At 45.3% G+C, this 16,151-nt stretch overlaps 1 protein-coding gene across 2 annotated transcripts in view; it reads left to right on the top strand.

Annotated features, from left to right (window-relative positions):
• Nucleotides 1-15,322, top strand: part of ELFN1 (extracellular leucine rich repeat and fibronectin type III domain containing 1) — a 122,036-nt gene extending 106,714 nt beyond the window's left edge. For both annotated transcript variants that reach the window (XM_070761378.1, XM_070761377.1), the window contains one exon: nt 11,425-15,322. In XM_070761378.1, coding sequence (XP_070617479.1) covers nt 11,908-14,304 — 2,397 coding nt within the window. In that variant the 5' untranslated portion in view covers nt 11,425-11,907 and the 3' untranslated portion in view covers nt 14,305-15,322. The remainder of the gene's footprint in view (nt 1-11,424) is intronic.
• Nucleotides 15,323-16,151: the final 829 nt, after the last annotated feature.

Genomic DNA, 16,151 nt, shown 5'->3' with positions numbered 1-16,151 from the left:
GCTATACCAAAAGAGGGCTTAGGTTAAGTGAATTTTCTTTATAAAGAACATTGTTTTGAATTTTCAAACGTGTATGTGTCTGAAATTTGTACCTGTGAATTTTTGGGGGATTCTACCAGAGAGCCCGACAGAACACTTGGTGGGAAGGAGCGGTTGTTCTCCGAGGCTTGAGTGATACCATACTTGCAGGAGCTCCAAATAAACAATAAACACTTTTCTTGTGAACCACCCTGAGTCGCCAGAGAAGGGCAGCATACAAATCTAATAAATAATAATAATAATAATGATGATAATAATAATAATACTGACATCAGGCCAGATTACTTGTGGGACCGCCTTCTGCCGTATGAGTCCCAGTGACCTTCTCCAGGTCCCATCAGCCAGACAATGCCGCTTGGTGAGGCCTAGGGGAAGAGAAGAGCCTTCTTTGTGGTGGCCCCAGCCCTCTAGAATCAGCTCCCCCTGGAGATTCACACTGCCCCCACAATCCTTGCCTTCCATAAAAGTCTTAAGACTCACCTAAGTTGCCAGGCTTGGGGCAATTAGGTCGGGGTGTGTTTGTGGGACAGGATCATGTGACCTGTTGTTCATTCATGTTCATGAGATTTCATTGATTGAGTTTTCCTTCCTCTCTTCATCTCAACCATTTCTGGAAATGTAGGACTTTCCACTCCAGGGTAACTCACTCTGAACTCACTTTAGTATGAGACCAAACCTTTCTAGCATGGATGGTGTTCCCTAGTTGGGTAATGAAACATCTTGAACAAAAAACAACCAAGGTCTGAGAGCACCAAGGACCCCCACAATCAACATTTTTACTACTACTACTACTAGTAGCCTACTCCTTCTCCTTCCTCTTCTTCTCCTCCTCCCTTTTCCTCCCCTTCTCCTCTTTCTTCTTCTTCTTCCTCTCCTCTTTCTCTTTTCTTCTTTCTTCCTCCTCCTCCTCCCTTTTCCTCTCATTTTCCTCTTTCTCTTTTCTCCTTTCTTAAAATAATATAATATATAAAATAAATTAATAAATTAATTAATAAATAAAATATAAAATAATATAATATAATATAATATAATAATATAATATAATATAATATAATATAATATAATATAATATAATATAATATAATATAATATAATATAATATAATAATATAATAATATAATATAATATAATAAAAAATAAATAAATAAAATAAATAAAATAAGTGAAATAAGTTAAATAAGTTAAATAAATAAAATAAAATAAAACAAAACAAAATAAAATAAAATAAAAGGATGAGCGTCCTCCTTAGAGAGCGGGGGGAGGGTGTTCTTAAGCACAGGCCCCTTCAGCTTCTCAGGCCTTGGAAGACAGACCGTGTCCGATATGGCAACAATAGCCGGACCTCTAATCCCAGATTTGCTTGACGTTGGCCTATTTCGAGCAGGGGATCAGCTGAGATTATCTGTATCACCTGAAAGGAGAGTTCCACCCAGTGATTAGCTGCCCTTCCTGGCCGGTGGCGGATCAAAGCCGACTTCTCTCCCGCTCCCTCTCCCGTCCATCGTGGGAAAATCAGACTGAATTTGTGCTCTCTGGGGCCCCAGGAGACGGAGGGCCTTTGGAGTAATGTGGACCCTGACCAGTGGTGGGTTCCTCCCTGGTGTTAATCACTTTGCCCGAACCAGTAGCGACCTCTGATGACGTCAAAATGACATCACAGAACTGGTTTGGTCGGTGTCTATCCATGGGCACCACCATCGTTTTCCCCCCTATTCTGAGCATGTGCAGAAGCTGCGTTTCCGGCAGATAGATCGATAATCTACAGATAGACTTAGATGATAGATAGGTAGGTAGGTAGGTAGGTAGGTAGGTAGGTAGATAGATAGATAGATAGATAGATAGATAGATAGATAGATAGATAGATAGATAGATAGATAGATAGATAGATAGATAGATAGATAGATAATTGGATGGATGGATGGACGGACGGACGGACGGACGGACAGACAGACAGAAAGATAGATAGATAAATAGATAGATAGATTAGACAGACAGACAGACAGATAGATAGACAGACAGACAGATAGACAGAGTAGATGGATGGATGGATGGATGGATGGATGGATGGATGGATGGATGGATGGATGGATGGATGGGTGGATAGATAGAGTAGATAGAGAAACAGATAGATAGACAGACAGAGTAGATAGACAGACAGAGAGATAGTTAGATGATAGATAGATAGATAGATAGAATCTATCTAAATTAGGAAGGATGTTGTAGCAGATGTTTTTATGGGCTATGTTTAGATTGTGTTTAAAATGACGTCTTTCTAAGCTTTCTAAACCTAGGATTGTAAGTCGAGTTGTGTAGGGGATTCTGTTGCGAGTGGAGGAGTGGAGGGCTGTTCTTGTAAAGTATCTCTGAACATTTTCTAGAGTGTTTATGTCCGAAATGTGGTGCAGGTTCCAGACAATTGAGCTGTATTCAAGGATTGGTCTGGCAAATGTTTTGTATGCTCTGGTTAGTAGTGTGAGACTACTGGAGCAAAAGCTACGTAGGATTAGGTGAACAACTCTTGAAGCCTTTTTGGCAATGTTGTTGCAGTGGGCTTTGGCCCTTGGGTCATTGGACAGGAGTATTTGGAGTGAAATACTACTTCCAGTGAAACTCACCATGTCAGCTTTTTTCCTAGGAATAAACAGGGCGGTGGCGTTTTTGCAGATAGTAAGATTTGTTGCAGGGAAGCCCTGACTCACATCTCCCCTGGCATTTGCAACCCATCCTCAACAACTGGTGACAACGAGAGAGAAGTGGGAAGGCAGAAGTCAACAAGGATTGTGTTTTGATACCTCCGCTTCTTTGACAGCACCTGGGGAATATACCAAGAGGTGAACAAAAGTGATAACATCAAGACCATTTTAGCTTAGGGTGTCATTCTTTCAGAAAGGCAGCGTGCTGTTTTTCTCACTTACATCTGGAGAACATCACCTGCTCCTCTTTTGCTGTCCCTCTATTCCACATTTGGAATAATACTGTGCTCAGTTCTGGAGACCTCACCTACAAAAAGATATGGATCAAATTGAACGGGTCCAAAGACGGGCTACAAAATTGGTGGAAGATATAATATTTGTATACATGTTACTAGTAAAAGAGAAACATTAGGACAGGGGACGGAAGGCAGGCTGGGGCACTTATGCACGACCCTTGCTGACCTCTTAGGAATCAGGAGAGGCCAACAGTGGTTGACTAAGGGTAAAGTTTTGGGGGTTAGGTGATGATAATACTACAGGGTCTGGTAGGGAATTCCATGCATCAAATATTCGGTTGAAATAGAATAGAATAGAATTTATTGGCCAAGTGTGGTTGGACATACATGGAATTTGTCTTGGTGCAAATACTAAAGTCGTATTTCCTGCAGTCAAGTTTAGAGCAGTTTACTTTATGTTTGTATCTGTCGTGTGCTGTTGTGTTGTCGTGGTTGAAGCTGAAGTAGTCATTGACAGGGAGAACGTTGTAGCAGATTATTTTATGGGCTATGCCTAGGTCATATTCAAGACAACGTAGTTCTAAGCTTTCTGAACATGTCAGAAATGGTGTAGGTCTCTTGCTTGGGTGGAGGGTTAGACTAGATGACCTACAGGGTCCTTTTCAATACTTAATATCTTAAGTATTCTCCTCCTCCTCTTCCTCCTCCTCTTCCTCCTCCTCCTCTTCCTCCTCCTCTTCCTCCTCCTCCTCTTCCTCCTCCTCCTCTTCCTGCTCTCAGGAATTTCCTTCTTATTTCAAAGTTGGATCTCCTTCTGATGAATTTCCATCCATTGCTTCTTGCCCTGCCCTCAAGTGCTATGGAGTACAAATAAATTCAACCCTTCAGGTATTGGAGGATGCCACCAGGTCTCCCCAAAGCCTTCTCCTCATCAGGTTAAACGTAGGAGTAGACTTGAGCAGGTGGTCGCCGTAACCCAGCTGAGAAGCTTCCTCTCTCTTTCAAAATTGACAGCATAATTCGTCCTGGTGCCTGCTCATATTTTATTGAGGGTCAAGCTGACCTGCCTTGAATGGATCATATTCCTGCCAATTTTTTTGGGAGTTAGTATTCAGTCTTTTCTTGAATGGAAGGAGGAAATCCTAGAGAAATCTTCTTCCACACTGACCCTTGGATGGAAGGGCTGAGTCGGTCACGTCTCCCCTGAACAATGCATCTGATTAAAGCAGGGTTTCTCAACTTTAGGAAATTTAAGATGGGTGGACTTCAACTCCCAGAATTCTCCAGTGAGAATGGGGAACTCTGGGACATGTTTTAAAATGGTGGAGTCGAAGTCCACCCATCTTCAAGAATACTAACTGGTGGTTCTGGGAGTTGAGGTCTATCCATCTTCAAGCATGTTGGCTGGGAATTATGGGATTCAAAGTCCATCCAATTTCATGCATATTGACTTGGAATTCTGGGGTCAAAGTCCATCCATCTTCAAGCATGTTGGCTGGGAATTCTGGGGGTCAATTCTGGTGGTTCTGGGAGTTGAGGTCTACCCATCTTCAAGCATGTTGGCTTGGAATTCTGGAGGTCAAAGTCCACCCATCTTTCAAGCATATTGGCTGGGAATTCTGGGAGTTGAGGTTCACCCATCTTCAAGCATGCCGGCTGGGAATTCTGGGATTCAAAGTCCACCCAATTTCACGCATGCTGGTTGGGAATTCTGGGAATCAAAGTCCACCCAATTTCAAGCATATTGGCTGGGAATTCTGGGGGCCGAAGTCTATCCATCTTCAAGCATGTTGGCTGGGAATTCTGGGAGTCAAAGTCCACCCAATTTCAAGCATATTGGCTGGGAATTCTGGGGTCGAAGTCCATCCATCTTCAAGCATATTGGCTGGGAATTCTGGGGGTTGAAGTCCATCCATCTTCAAGCATGTTGGCTGGGAATTCTGGGGATTGAAGTCCATGCTAGCTGGGAATTCTGGGAGTTGAGGTTCACCCATCTTCAAGCATGCCGGCTGGGAATTCTGGGAGTTGAGGTTCACCCATCTTCAAGCATATTGGCTGGGAATTCTGGGGGCCGAAGTCCATCCATCTTCAAGCATGTTGGCTGGGAATTCTGAGAGTCAAAGTCCACCCAATTTCAAGCATATTGGCTGGGAATTCTGGGGTCGAAGTCCATCCGTCTTCAAGCATATTGGCTGGGAATTCTGGGGGTTGAAGTCCATCCATCTTCAAGCATGTTGGCTGGGAATTCTGGGGATTGAAGTCCATGCTAGCTGGGAATTCTGGGGGTTGAAGTTCACCCATCTTCAAGCATGCCGGCTGGGAATTCTGGGAGTTGAGGTTCACCCATCTTCAAGCATATTGGCTGGGAATTCTGGGGGCCGAAGTCCATCCATCTTCAAGCATATTGGCTGGGAATTCTGGGGTCGAAGTCCATCCGTCTTCAAGCATATTGGCTGGGAATTCTGGGGGTTGAAGTCCATCCGTCTTCAAGCATGTTGGCTGGGAATTCTGGGGGTTGAAGTCCATCCATCTTCAAGCATGTTGGCTGGGAATTCTGGGAGTTGAGGTTCACCCATCTTCAAGCATGTTGGCTGGGAATTCTGGGGGTTGAAGTCCATCCATCTTCAAGCATGCCGGCTGGGAATTCTGGGAGTTGAGGTTCACCCATCTTCAAGCATATTGGCTGGGAATTCTGGGGGCCGAAGTCCATCCATCTTCAAGCATATTGGCTGGGAATTCTGGGGTCGAAGTCCATCCGTCTTCAAGCATATTGGCTGGGAATTCTGGGGGTTGAAGTCCATCCATCTTCAAGCATGTTGGCTGGGAATTCTGGGGATTGAAGTCCATGCTAGCTGGGAATTCTGGGGGTTGAAGTTCACCCATCTTCAAGCATGCCGGCTGGGAATTCTGGGAGTTGAGGTTCACCCATCTTCAAGCATATTGGCTGGGAATTCTGGGGGTTGAAGTCCATCCATCTTCAAGCATGTTGGCTGGGAATTCTGGGAGTTGAGGTTCACCCATCTTCAAGCATATTGGCTGGGAATTCTGGGGGTTGAAGTCCATCCATCTTCAAGCATATTGGCTGGGAATTCTGGGAGTTGAGGTTCACCCATCTTCAAGCATATTGGCTGGGAATTCTGGGGGTTGAAGTCCATCCATCTTCAAGCATGTTGGCTGGGAATTCTGGGGATTGAAGTCCATGCTAGCTGGGAATTCTGGGGGTTGAAGTTCACCCATCTTCAAGCATGTTGGCTGGGAATTCTGGGGATCGAAGTCCAACCATCCTAAAGTTGCCAAGGTGGACTATCTAATCTGGTGGTACTCTACCCTTCTCCACGCCCATGGTATCTATGACAACACCCTACTGTTCTGGCATTGAATTTCCTCTATAGAAAACGCTGATAGGATTAGCATTGTGAACCTCCCTTTACCTTCAAATGAGATAGATTTCAAAAACCCTTATTCAGGGGGAAAGGGGTGGGGGAAAATAACCCATTGAAAATGGATTTTCATTTCAAGCAGGGCAAGGTTAGAGTTAGGCTCCATCCGTCACTCTGAAAATTAATAGCAATCATTATGTAGGAATTGCACACAAGGAAGAACCAGGAAAAAGGCCCACTTTTAAAAATAAAAGAGCAGCAATTGCTCGGGTGTGTGTGTGTTTGTGTGTGTGTGTAAACTGTTTAGACACACAAGTCATTTATTATTGCAGAGCTCTTCTCCCTAGGTTTTAAATCTCATTACAGTTTGTCCAAAACAGATGTTACCCCTTTAGCGTTACATTATTAATGATCAATCTTGGTTCCTCTAGAGAGGTTGGTTGTCAGAATTTTTTGTGGAAGAGGGCATAATTTTATTATGGGCGTAGATTTGGATGAGCAACATATGTAAATCGGGAGGTTTCCTTCTGCTTTCAGACGAATTCAGAATTTTTTTTAAAAAGATCCGGTCTTTCTTGTTGCCTTTGCTAGAACAATAAGGGACAAAACTTTATAGAACTGTGTGTAAACAGAGAGTGAAGCCCACTCCCTTCTAGCACTGATGACGGTATCTAGTTGAGTAATGAAATGTCTGCAAGAAAACAACCAAGCTGGAAGAGCTCCAAGGACACCACAATCCTCCTTCTCCTCCTCCCCTTCTTCTTCTTCTTCTTCTTCTTCTTCTTCTTCTTCTTCTTCTTCTTCTTCTTCTTCTTCTTCTTCCTCTTCTTCTTCTTCCTCTTCTTCTTCCTCTTCCTCTCCTCCTCCTCCTCCTCTTCTTCTTCCTCTTCCTCTTCTTCTCCTCCTCCTCCTCCTCCCCTTCTTCTTCTTCTTCTTCTCCTTCTTCTCCTCCCCTTCCCCTTCCCCCTCCTCCTCCCCCTCCTTTTTCTTCCTCTTCCTTTTCTTCTTCTTCTTCTTCTTCTTCTTCTTCTTCTTCTTCTTCTCCTCCTCCTCCTCCTCCTCCTCCTTCCTCTCCTCCTGCTCCTCCTCCTCTTCCTTCTTCTCCTCCTCCTCCTCCTTCCTCTCCTCCTTTTTCCTCCTCCTCCCTCTCCTCTCTCTTCTAGCACTGATGAAGTTATCTAGTTGGGAGATAAAACACCTGCAAGAAAACAATCAAGTTCAGAGAGCCCAGTCCTCTTCCTCTTCTTCCCCCTCCTCCCCCTCCTCCTCCTTCTCCTCCTCCTCCTCCTCCTTTTCCTCCTCTTCGTCCTCCTCCTCCTCCTTTGTCCTCCTCCTCCCTCTCCTCTCTCTTCTAGACTGATGATGTTACCTAGCTGGGTGATAAAACACCTGCAAGAAAACAACCAATTTCAGAGAGACCACAGTCCTCCTCCTCCTCTCTTTCTTCTCTATGCAAACGACACTTCCCTTGCAGCACTGTTGTTGCTATTCCCTCGTTGGGTAATAAAACACCTGCCAGAAAACAGCCAAACTCAGAGAGGTACAGAGGTTTTTTTTTTCCATTGCTAGTCTTGTCATCTCCTACCTCTGGGTGCCTCTCCCAGGAACTGTCCCCCTGCCCCATCGTGTTCCCACCTCCTTTTCTCCCCTAAAAATTGCACGAAAGGCGACTCAGCGAGAGAGAGAAATTGCCTGGAGTCTCCTCATACGATCGTAAAATAGGAAACGGGAGGACAATTTGGTGCATAATGCAAAATCCAGCTTAGTGCATCGTTTTAGGTCAAAACCAAGAGCCTCTGCAGTCATTCCGACCGGGTTTTATCCAAACGGGTGTCTCGAAACTGGGCTTGAAAAACAGGAAAGGACGAGGGAAAAGAAGAATATTAAGAGGGGATCTACCTTAAAGCATCTTTACTGCACCTGACATATACAAAATGGACACTTAGCCATTTAGTGGAGGCTTCATCACTAATATATGTTTGCTGGGCCATTTGAGAAATGTCTCCTTGGATTATTTCACACCCAGCGAGTAGTCCCGGTTCTCGTTAACCGTCGGTTTTGCAAGCGGAATGGAGACCAGAGAAACAAAAATCTCCATTTCTTTGACAGATAAAACATTAAATCCTTTGTCAAGGATCACCAGGGTTTTATCCGTGCTTTCTTTTTGTAGCGAGTGGCTCCTAGGTTTATGGAGAAATTCACCTGGGTGAGAAGGAGAACAGAAACTCGATATAGAAATATAGAAACATAGAAGATTGACGGCAGAAAAAGACCTCATGGTCCATCGAGTCTGCCCTTATACTATTTCCTGTATTTTATCTTAGGATGGATCTATGTTTATCCCAGGCATGTTTACATTCATTTCCTGTGGATTTACCAACCACGTCTGCTGGAAGTTTGTTCCAAGCATCTACTGCTCTTTCAGTAAAATAATATTTTATCATGTTGCTTCTGATCTTTCTCCCAACTACCCTCATATTGTGCCCCCTTGTTCTTGGGTTCACTTTCCTATTAAAAACACTTCCCTCCTGAACCTTATTTAACCCTTGAACATATTTAAATGTTTTCGATCATGTCCCCCTCTTTCCCTTCTGTCCTCCAGACTAGACAGACTGAGTTCATGAAATCTTTCCTGATCAGTTTTATGCTTAAGACCTCCCACTATTTTTGTAGCCCGTCTTTGGACCTGTTCAATTTTATCAATATTTCTTTGTAGGTGACGTCTCCAGAACTGAACACGGTATTCCAAATGTGGTCCTAGCAGCGTTCTATACAGTGGGATCACAGTCTCCCTATTCCTGCTTGTTATACCTCTAGCTATGCAGCCAAGCATTCAACTCGCTTTTCCTACCACCTGACCGCACTGCTCACCCATTTGGAGACTGTCAGAAATCACCACCCCTAAATCCTTCTCTTCTGAAGTTTTTGCTAGCACAGAACTCCCAATACAGTACTCAGATTGAGGATTCCTTTTCCCCGAGTGCATTATTTTACATTTGGAAACATTAAACTGCAGTTTCCGTTGCTTTGACCACTTATCTAGTAAAGCTAAATCATTTGCCATTATTACAGATGTCTCCAGGAACATCAAACCCAATTATATTGCACATAACCACCACAGCTAGGATCATCTTTGCCCAATTTTGTGAAAACACTGAGATACCTCCAGAAAAAGCAATAATGAATAAGATCTACGATTGCTCCGAGATGGATAAACTTACATAGGAACTAAGAGGTCAAAAGAAATCAGAATAACTATGAAACATGGGAACAATGGTACAAATGGATCCAATTAAGAAAACCAAATAGGAAAATTATAGACAATAATCAGAATTAGCAGCAATGTAAATGGTAAAAAATGGAAACAAAAAGATAAAAATTATGCAATTGTAAACAGGAATATATTCAGTGTTCCCTCGATTTTCGCGGGTTCGAACTTTGCGAAAAGTCTATACCACGATTTTTCAAAAATATGAATTAAAAAATACTTCGCGGTTTTCCCCCCTGTACCACGTTTTTTCTCGCCCAATGACATCATATGTCATCGCCAAACTTTCGTCTGCCTTTAATAAATATTTTTTTAAAAATAAACTTTAATAAATAAACATGGTGAGTAATAATCTAAATGGTTGCTAAGGGAATGAGAAATTGCAGTTTAGGGGTTTAAAGTGTTAAGGGAAGGCTTGTGATACTGTTCATAGCCAAAAATAGTGTATTTACTTCCGCATCTCTACTTCGCGGAAATTCGACTTTTGCGGGCGGTGTCGGAACGCATCCCCCGCGGAAATCGAGGGAAGACTGTAATATGGACTATCGAGTTAAAGAAATAATGTTTGAATGAAAGTATTGTGATGGAATATAGAACTGTGATTGTTTAGTTTTCTTTTCTTTATGAATCAATGCAGAACTACTAAAAGTATAACTATGTCATAGTTTTTAAAGAAAATGTTTTCAAAAACCAATGAAGTTTTTTCAACAAAAAAGAAGAAGAAGAAACTTGGAGAAGCAGAGATGCTTGGGGTGGTGGACTGGGTGCAGGTAGGCTGAAGTCCATATCTAGAAAGAAAGTCCCAAAGGGGTTTTTGCAAGAGGCAAGTGGACTGACGTCCTTTGGTTTTTCTTGAAGATGTTTCGCTTCTTATCTAAGAAACTTGTTCGGCTCTTATGAAAGAAGAAACTCATTCAGAACTGAGGAAGCATCTTGGATAAGATGTGAAACAGCTTCAAGAATATAAAAACAAAAAAAGGCCAATTGCTTTCTGGAAAAGCACCTTGGGGACAACCATGACTTGGACGATTGAGAATCTCCATAATTTATTTTATTTATTATTTAGATTTGTATGCCGCCCCTCTCCGCAGACTCGGGGCGGCTCACAACAGAATACAACAATCCATGACAAATCTAAATTGTAATTTAAAATATTTAAAAAATCCCATTTACTAAGCAGACATACATACAAACATACCATGCATAAATTGTATATGCCCGGGGGAGATGTCTCAGTTCCCCCATGCCTGACGACAAAGGTGGGTTTTAAGGAGCTTACGAAAGGCAAGGAGAGTAGGGGCAGTTCTAATCTCTGGGGGGAGTTGGTTCCAGAGAGTCGGGGCCACCACAGAGAAGGCTCTTCCCCTGGGGCCCGCCAACCGACATTGTTTAGTTGACGGAACCCGGAGAAGGCCCACTCTGTGGGACCTAACCGGTCGCTGGGATTCGTGCGGCAGAAGGCGGTCTTGGAGATATTTTGGTCCAGTGCCATGAAGGGCTTTAAAGGTCATAACCAACACTTTGAATTGTGACCGGAAATTGATCGGCAACCAATGCAGACTGCGGAGTGTTGGTGTGACATGGGCATACCTAGGTAAGCCCATGACTGCTCTCGCAGCTGCATTCTGCACGATCTGAAGTTTCTGAACACTTTTCAAAGGTAGCCCCATGTAGAGAGCATTACAGTAGTCGAACCTTGAGGTGATAATTGGTAATTCCCAAGTGAGGAACCCCAAACTCTGCTTTCCTACCTACCCAGAGCCCCTTTCATGCTGATGTTTTTTCTCTCTCTGCTTGTTCATTGGCAGGTCAGCCTTGTGATTCTGTATCTCTGGAGGAACCAGAGGCCCGGAGAGAAGAAAGGATGGAGAAGGAACCCAACGCTCCAATGAAGGCCAGCGACAGAAAGAAAGGCAGAAGAAGCAATCCCGAGAAGGAGAGCAAAGCTCATGTCTGAACCGAGGGCCTCTTCATTCCAGGTCCACATTCTGAGTGACTTCCAAGCCCCTCTTAGATGAGGGTGAGACGGTCAACTCCCCAGCCGCAGAGCCTTCGCTGATGGCACGTGGGAAAACCTTGACCCTGGTGTAACCATCGTGTCCTTGGGTTCCTCTCCACTCACCCATCCCGGATGCTTCTTCATGGTTCAGCACCATGGAGAAGGTTGCAAGAATGACCAAGCTCCTGAAGAAACTCTAGTCAAGGCAAGGTTGTGCCGTGACCGAGTTGCCTCTTTCCCTCTTCTGACCGATCAAGGGTAAGAACCCCCCTTTCGGTGTTGGCCCTTCTCAATGGCAGGCCATCGGTGGGCCATGACATCAGCACTGTGCACCTATGTGGCAGCTGTCTCTCTCCTCTACGTGAGCGAGGTCCGAGCCGACTGCTGGCTGATCGAAGGAGAGAAGGGCTTCGTCTGGCTGGCCATCTGTAGCCAGAACCAGCCCCCGTACGAGTCCATTCCTCAGCAGATCAACAGCACCATTCTGGACTTGAGGCTGAACGACAACAAGATCAAGAGTGTCCAGTTCTCCTCCCTCAGCCGCTTCAGTAACCTCACATACCTCAACTTGACCAAGAACGAGATCTCGTTTATCGAGGATGGTGCCTTCTCAGGACAATACAACCTGCAGGTGTTGCAACTCGGCTACAACCGCTTGAGGAACTTGACAGAGGGGATCCTCCGGGGCTTAGGGAAGCTGGAGTACCTCTACCTCCAGGCCAACCTCATCGAGACTGTCACCCCCAATGCCTTCGGGGAGTGCCCCAACATAATGAACATTGACTTGTCCATGAACAGGATCCAACGGCTGGACAGCAACACCTTCCGGGGGCTGAGTAAACTCTCGGTCTGCGAACTCTACAGCAACCCGTTCTATTGCTCTTGCGAGCTCCTGGGCTTCCTTCAGTGGCTTGAGGGCTTCACCAACATGACCCGCACTTACGACCGCATGCAGTGTGACTCTCCACCTGACTACTCCGGGTACTACCTTCTGGGCCAAGGACGGAGCGGATATCGCAATGCGTTGGGCATGCTGTCTTCTCTTTGCACTGGTGGCCCTTACACCATGCCACCTTACTTGACCCCGCCCAAAAAAAAGCCGGTGACCACCCCTCCTCCGGAGAGCCCCTGCCCAGAGGAGGAATGTTTCTCCGGAGATGGCACCACGCCCCAAATTTCCTTGCACACCCCGGTGATCGATCCCGGTTTATATCCCACCATGAAAGTCAAGCACGTGACCCAAAACTCGGCTGTGTTGAGTGTGCAGATCCCGGTGCCCTACAGCAAGATGTACACCCTGGCTCAGTTCGAGAATGGCCGCTACAATATCCTGGCGAAGCTGCTGAAGAAGAAAGAGGATATCGAGCTAACGGACCTGGGCCCGAACGAAAACTACACCTACTGCGTGATGTCCTCCAACCGGGTCTCCAGGTACAACTACACCTGCCTCACCATCAACCTCAACAAACAGAACACCGAAGAGCCGATACCCAGGCCTTCAACGGCCACCCACTACATCATGACGATCTTGGGGTGCCTGTTTGGCATGGTGATTGTGCTCGGGGTGGTGTACTACTGCCTGCGGAAGAGGCGCCACCAGGAAGAAAAGCACAAAAAAGCAGCGGTGAACATGAAGAAGACCATCATTGAGTTGAAGTACGGGCCGGAAATGGAGACCACCAGCATCTCCCAACTTTCCCAAGGTCAGATGCTGGGCGGTGAGACCATGACCCGCATCCCTTACCTGCCCTCGGTGGGAGAAGTCGAGCAGTACAAGCTGATCGACAGCAGTGAGACCCCCAAGGCTACCAAGGGCAACTACATGGAGGTACGGACGGGGGAACAGCCCGAGAGGAGAGAGTTGGAGCTCCCCAGGCCCCCAGATAGCCAGAGCTCCGTGGCGGAGATCTCGACCATCACGAAAGAGGTGGACAAGGTCAACCAGATCATCAACAACTGCATCGATGCCTTGAAATCAGAATCTACTTCCTTTCAGGGGGTGAAGTCGGGAGCGGTGTCCACCGTCGAGCCACAGCTGGTGCTGCTCTCCGAACAGATCCCCAGCAAGCATAGCTTCCTAGCACCCGTCTACAAGGAAAGCTACAGCCACCCTCTCCAGAGGCACCACAGCATCGAGGTCCCTCCTAAGCGGTCCAGCACTTCTTCCAGTGGCTCCATACGGAGCCCCAGGTCCTTCCGCTCCGAGGGCTCCGGCCACAAGTCAGAAGCCAAATATATCGAGAAGACGTCTCCAACCACCGACACCATCCTCACTGTGACGCCGACAGCGGCTGTCTTACGCTCCGAAGCTGAGAAGATCCGGCAGTACAGCGAGCACCGGCATTCTTACCCAGGGTCCCACCAAGGGGAGCAACACGACGGCATGGGGGGGCGGAAGCCCTCCATCCTGGAGCCCTTGACCAGGCCCCGCCCCAGAGACTTGGCCTACTCCCAGCTCTCTCCGCAGTACCATAACTTGAGCTACACCTCCAGCCCCGAGTACACGTGTAAACCCTCCAGGAGCATCTGGGAGCGTTTCAAACTGAACCACAAGCGGCACAAAGAGGACGAGGAGGAATACATGGCGGCCGGCCACGCCCTGCGGAAAAAGGTCCAGTTCGCCAAAGACGAAGACCTGCACGACATCTTAGATTATTGGAAAGGGGTTTCCGCCCAGCACAAGTCTTGAGCGCGTAACTTAACCACGGACCAAAAGAAAAACAAAAAAAAAACAGAAAACAAAAAAAATCAGCAGCAGCTATTATTTTTAATCCAGACTTATCTTTGAAAGAAAGAAAGAGAGAAAGAAAGAGAGAAAGAAAGAGAGAAAGAAAGAGAGAAAGAAAGAAAGAAAGAACTCTGAGGAATCTATCATTATTCTAGAGCAGAGAGGAGAGAAAGGGAGTGTAAGAGAGCAATACTTGGGATTATGGTCTCGCTGAGGCCGGATTTAGAAAAGGGGCGAGGAGAGTAGCGAAAGGAAAGATGCTTAAACATTAAAATAAACTGTGGGGTGGGGAAAAATAAAACAAATTCTTTTGGTAAAACACACACACACAGACACACACGAGTCAAATTGAGTTTTCAGAGAGGAGGAAGCGCAAGAATATTTGAGAGAGCCAGACAGAAAATACGAAAGGAGTGTGGCGTAATCACAACTGCATCGCATGACTCCTTATTCTGTGAATTTTGTGGACTCTGTACAGCTTTGTCTTCATCCTTTGAGTAACCAAAATGTAAAAAAAACAACAACAACCGAATGAAAAGGAAGCAGAAAGATCAGGTTTTTTCCCGCCCGTTGTTTAAAAAAAGAGAGCGAGAGAGAAAGAGAAAGAAAGAAAGAAAGAAAGAAAGAAAGAAAGAAAGAAAGAAAGACCATCCTTTTGGGCCTTTTGCAAATGGAGTCTTCCAGTTTAGACTATTTACTCCGCCTGAAGTCCCATTTGTGCAAATTTTTTTAAGATTTTATTTTTTGGGGGTGGGGGGTGAAAGGATCTGTTGGAACGTTGCATTGTAAAACCATCCTATTGTATAGAGAGAAAAGAAATTCTATATTTGCTGTATAACGAGAGAGAGAGAGAGAGAGAAGAAAATGAAAAAAAAATTACATCTACTAAAAGAAATATATCTATATATTCACCTGTTTGTACCAGGTTTTAATCATGGATTTTAGAAAAAAGAGAAAAAAAACCAAGCTTCTATCACTGCGTGGTTGGTCTCGTCTTCTTTGTTTGGGGTCATTATTTGGGGTGGACGAGGTTGGCATGGGCACCTCTTACTGTCTCTGTTTTCAGTTGAAATGCATCAGAATATTACACGACAGATACTCAGTCGTGGGTTCCTACAGAAACATTCAAGGGCATCGTACCGGTAGCAAAAATTAATCCTATGACATTCGACCAGTCCAATGAAGGACTGCAAAACATTTTACTACCACACTGTGGGTGTGGCTTATTTTGTGGGTGTGGCTCACCGGCCATGTGACCAGATGGGAGTGGCTTGATGGCCATGTGACCAGGGGGAGGTGGCTTAAAGGTCATGTGACTGGCTTAAAGGTGGCCAACTTGATGTCACTCACATCAAGGGTTTAGGTTAGGGTGGCTGGCCTCTCCTCTCCTCAAAGAGATACAATTTCCCTCTCTATTTATTATTACTGAACATCCAAAATATACAATTTAATTCTATGTATATATGCCAGATGTGTACATACATATTACACACAGGCACACAAAAATATATGCTGCTCCAAAAAATAAAGGGAACACTCAAATAACACATCCTAGGTCTGAATGGATGAAATATTCTCATTGAATACAGTGGTCCCTCTACCTACAAAGGCCTCTACTCACGAACTTTTCTAGATAAGAACCGGGTGTTCAAGATTTTTTTGCCTCTTCTCAAGAACCATTTTCCAAACCCAAGCCTCTGAAACTGTAACTGGAAAGGGTGGTGAGAATCCTCCATGGGGCCTCTCTAGGAATCTCCTGGGAGGAAACAGGGCCGGAAAAGGCAGGGAAAAGCCTCCGTGGGGCCCCT

This window comes from Erythrolamprus reginae, chromosome 9 (genome assembly GCF_031021105.1).
Source record: "Erythrolamprus reginae isolate rEryReg1 chromosome 9, rEryReg1.hap1, whole genome shotgun sequence".
NCBI classification, from domain to species: Eukaryota; Metazoa; Chordata; class Lepidosauria; order Squamata; family Dipsadidae; genus Erythrolamprus; species Erythrolamprus reginae.
Note: the sequence above shows the minus strand (reverse complement) of the source record. Positions and strands in the feature narration are given on the sequence as shown.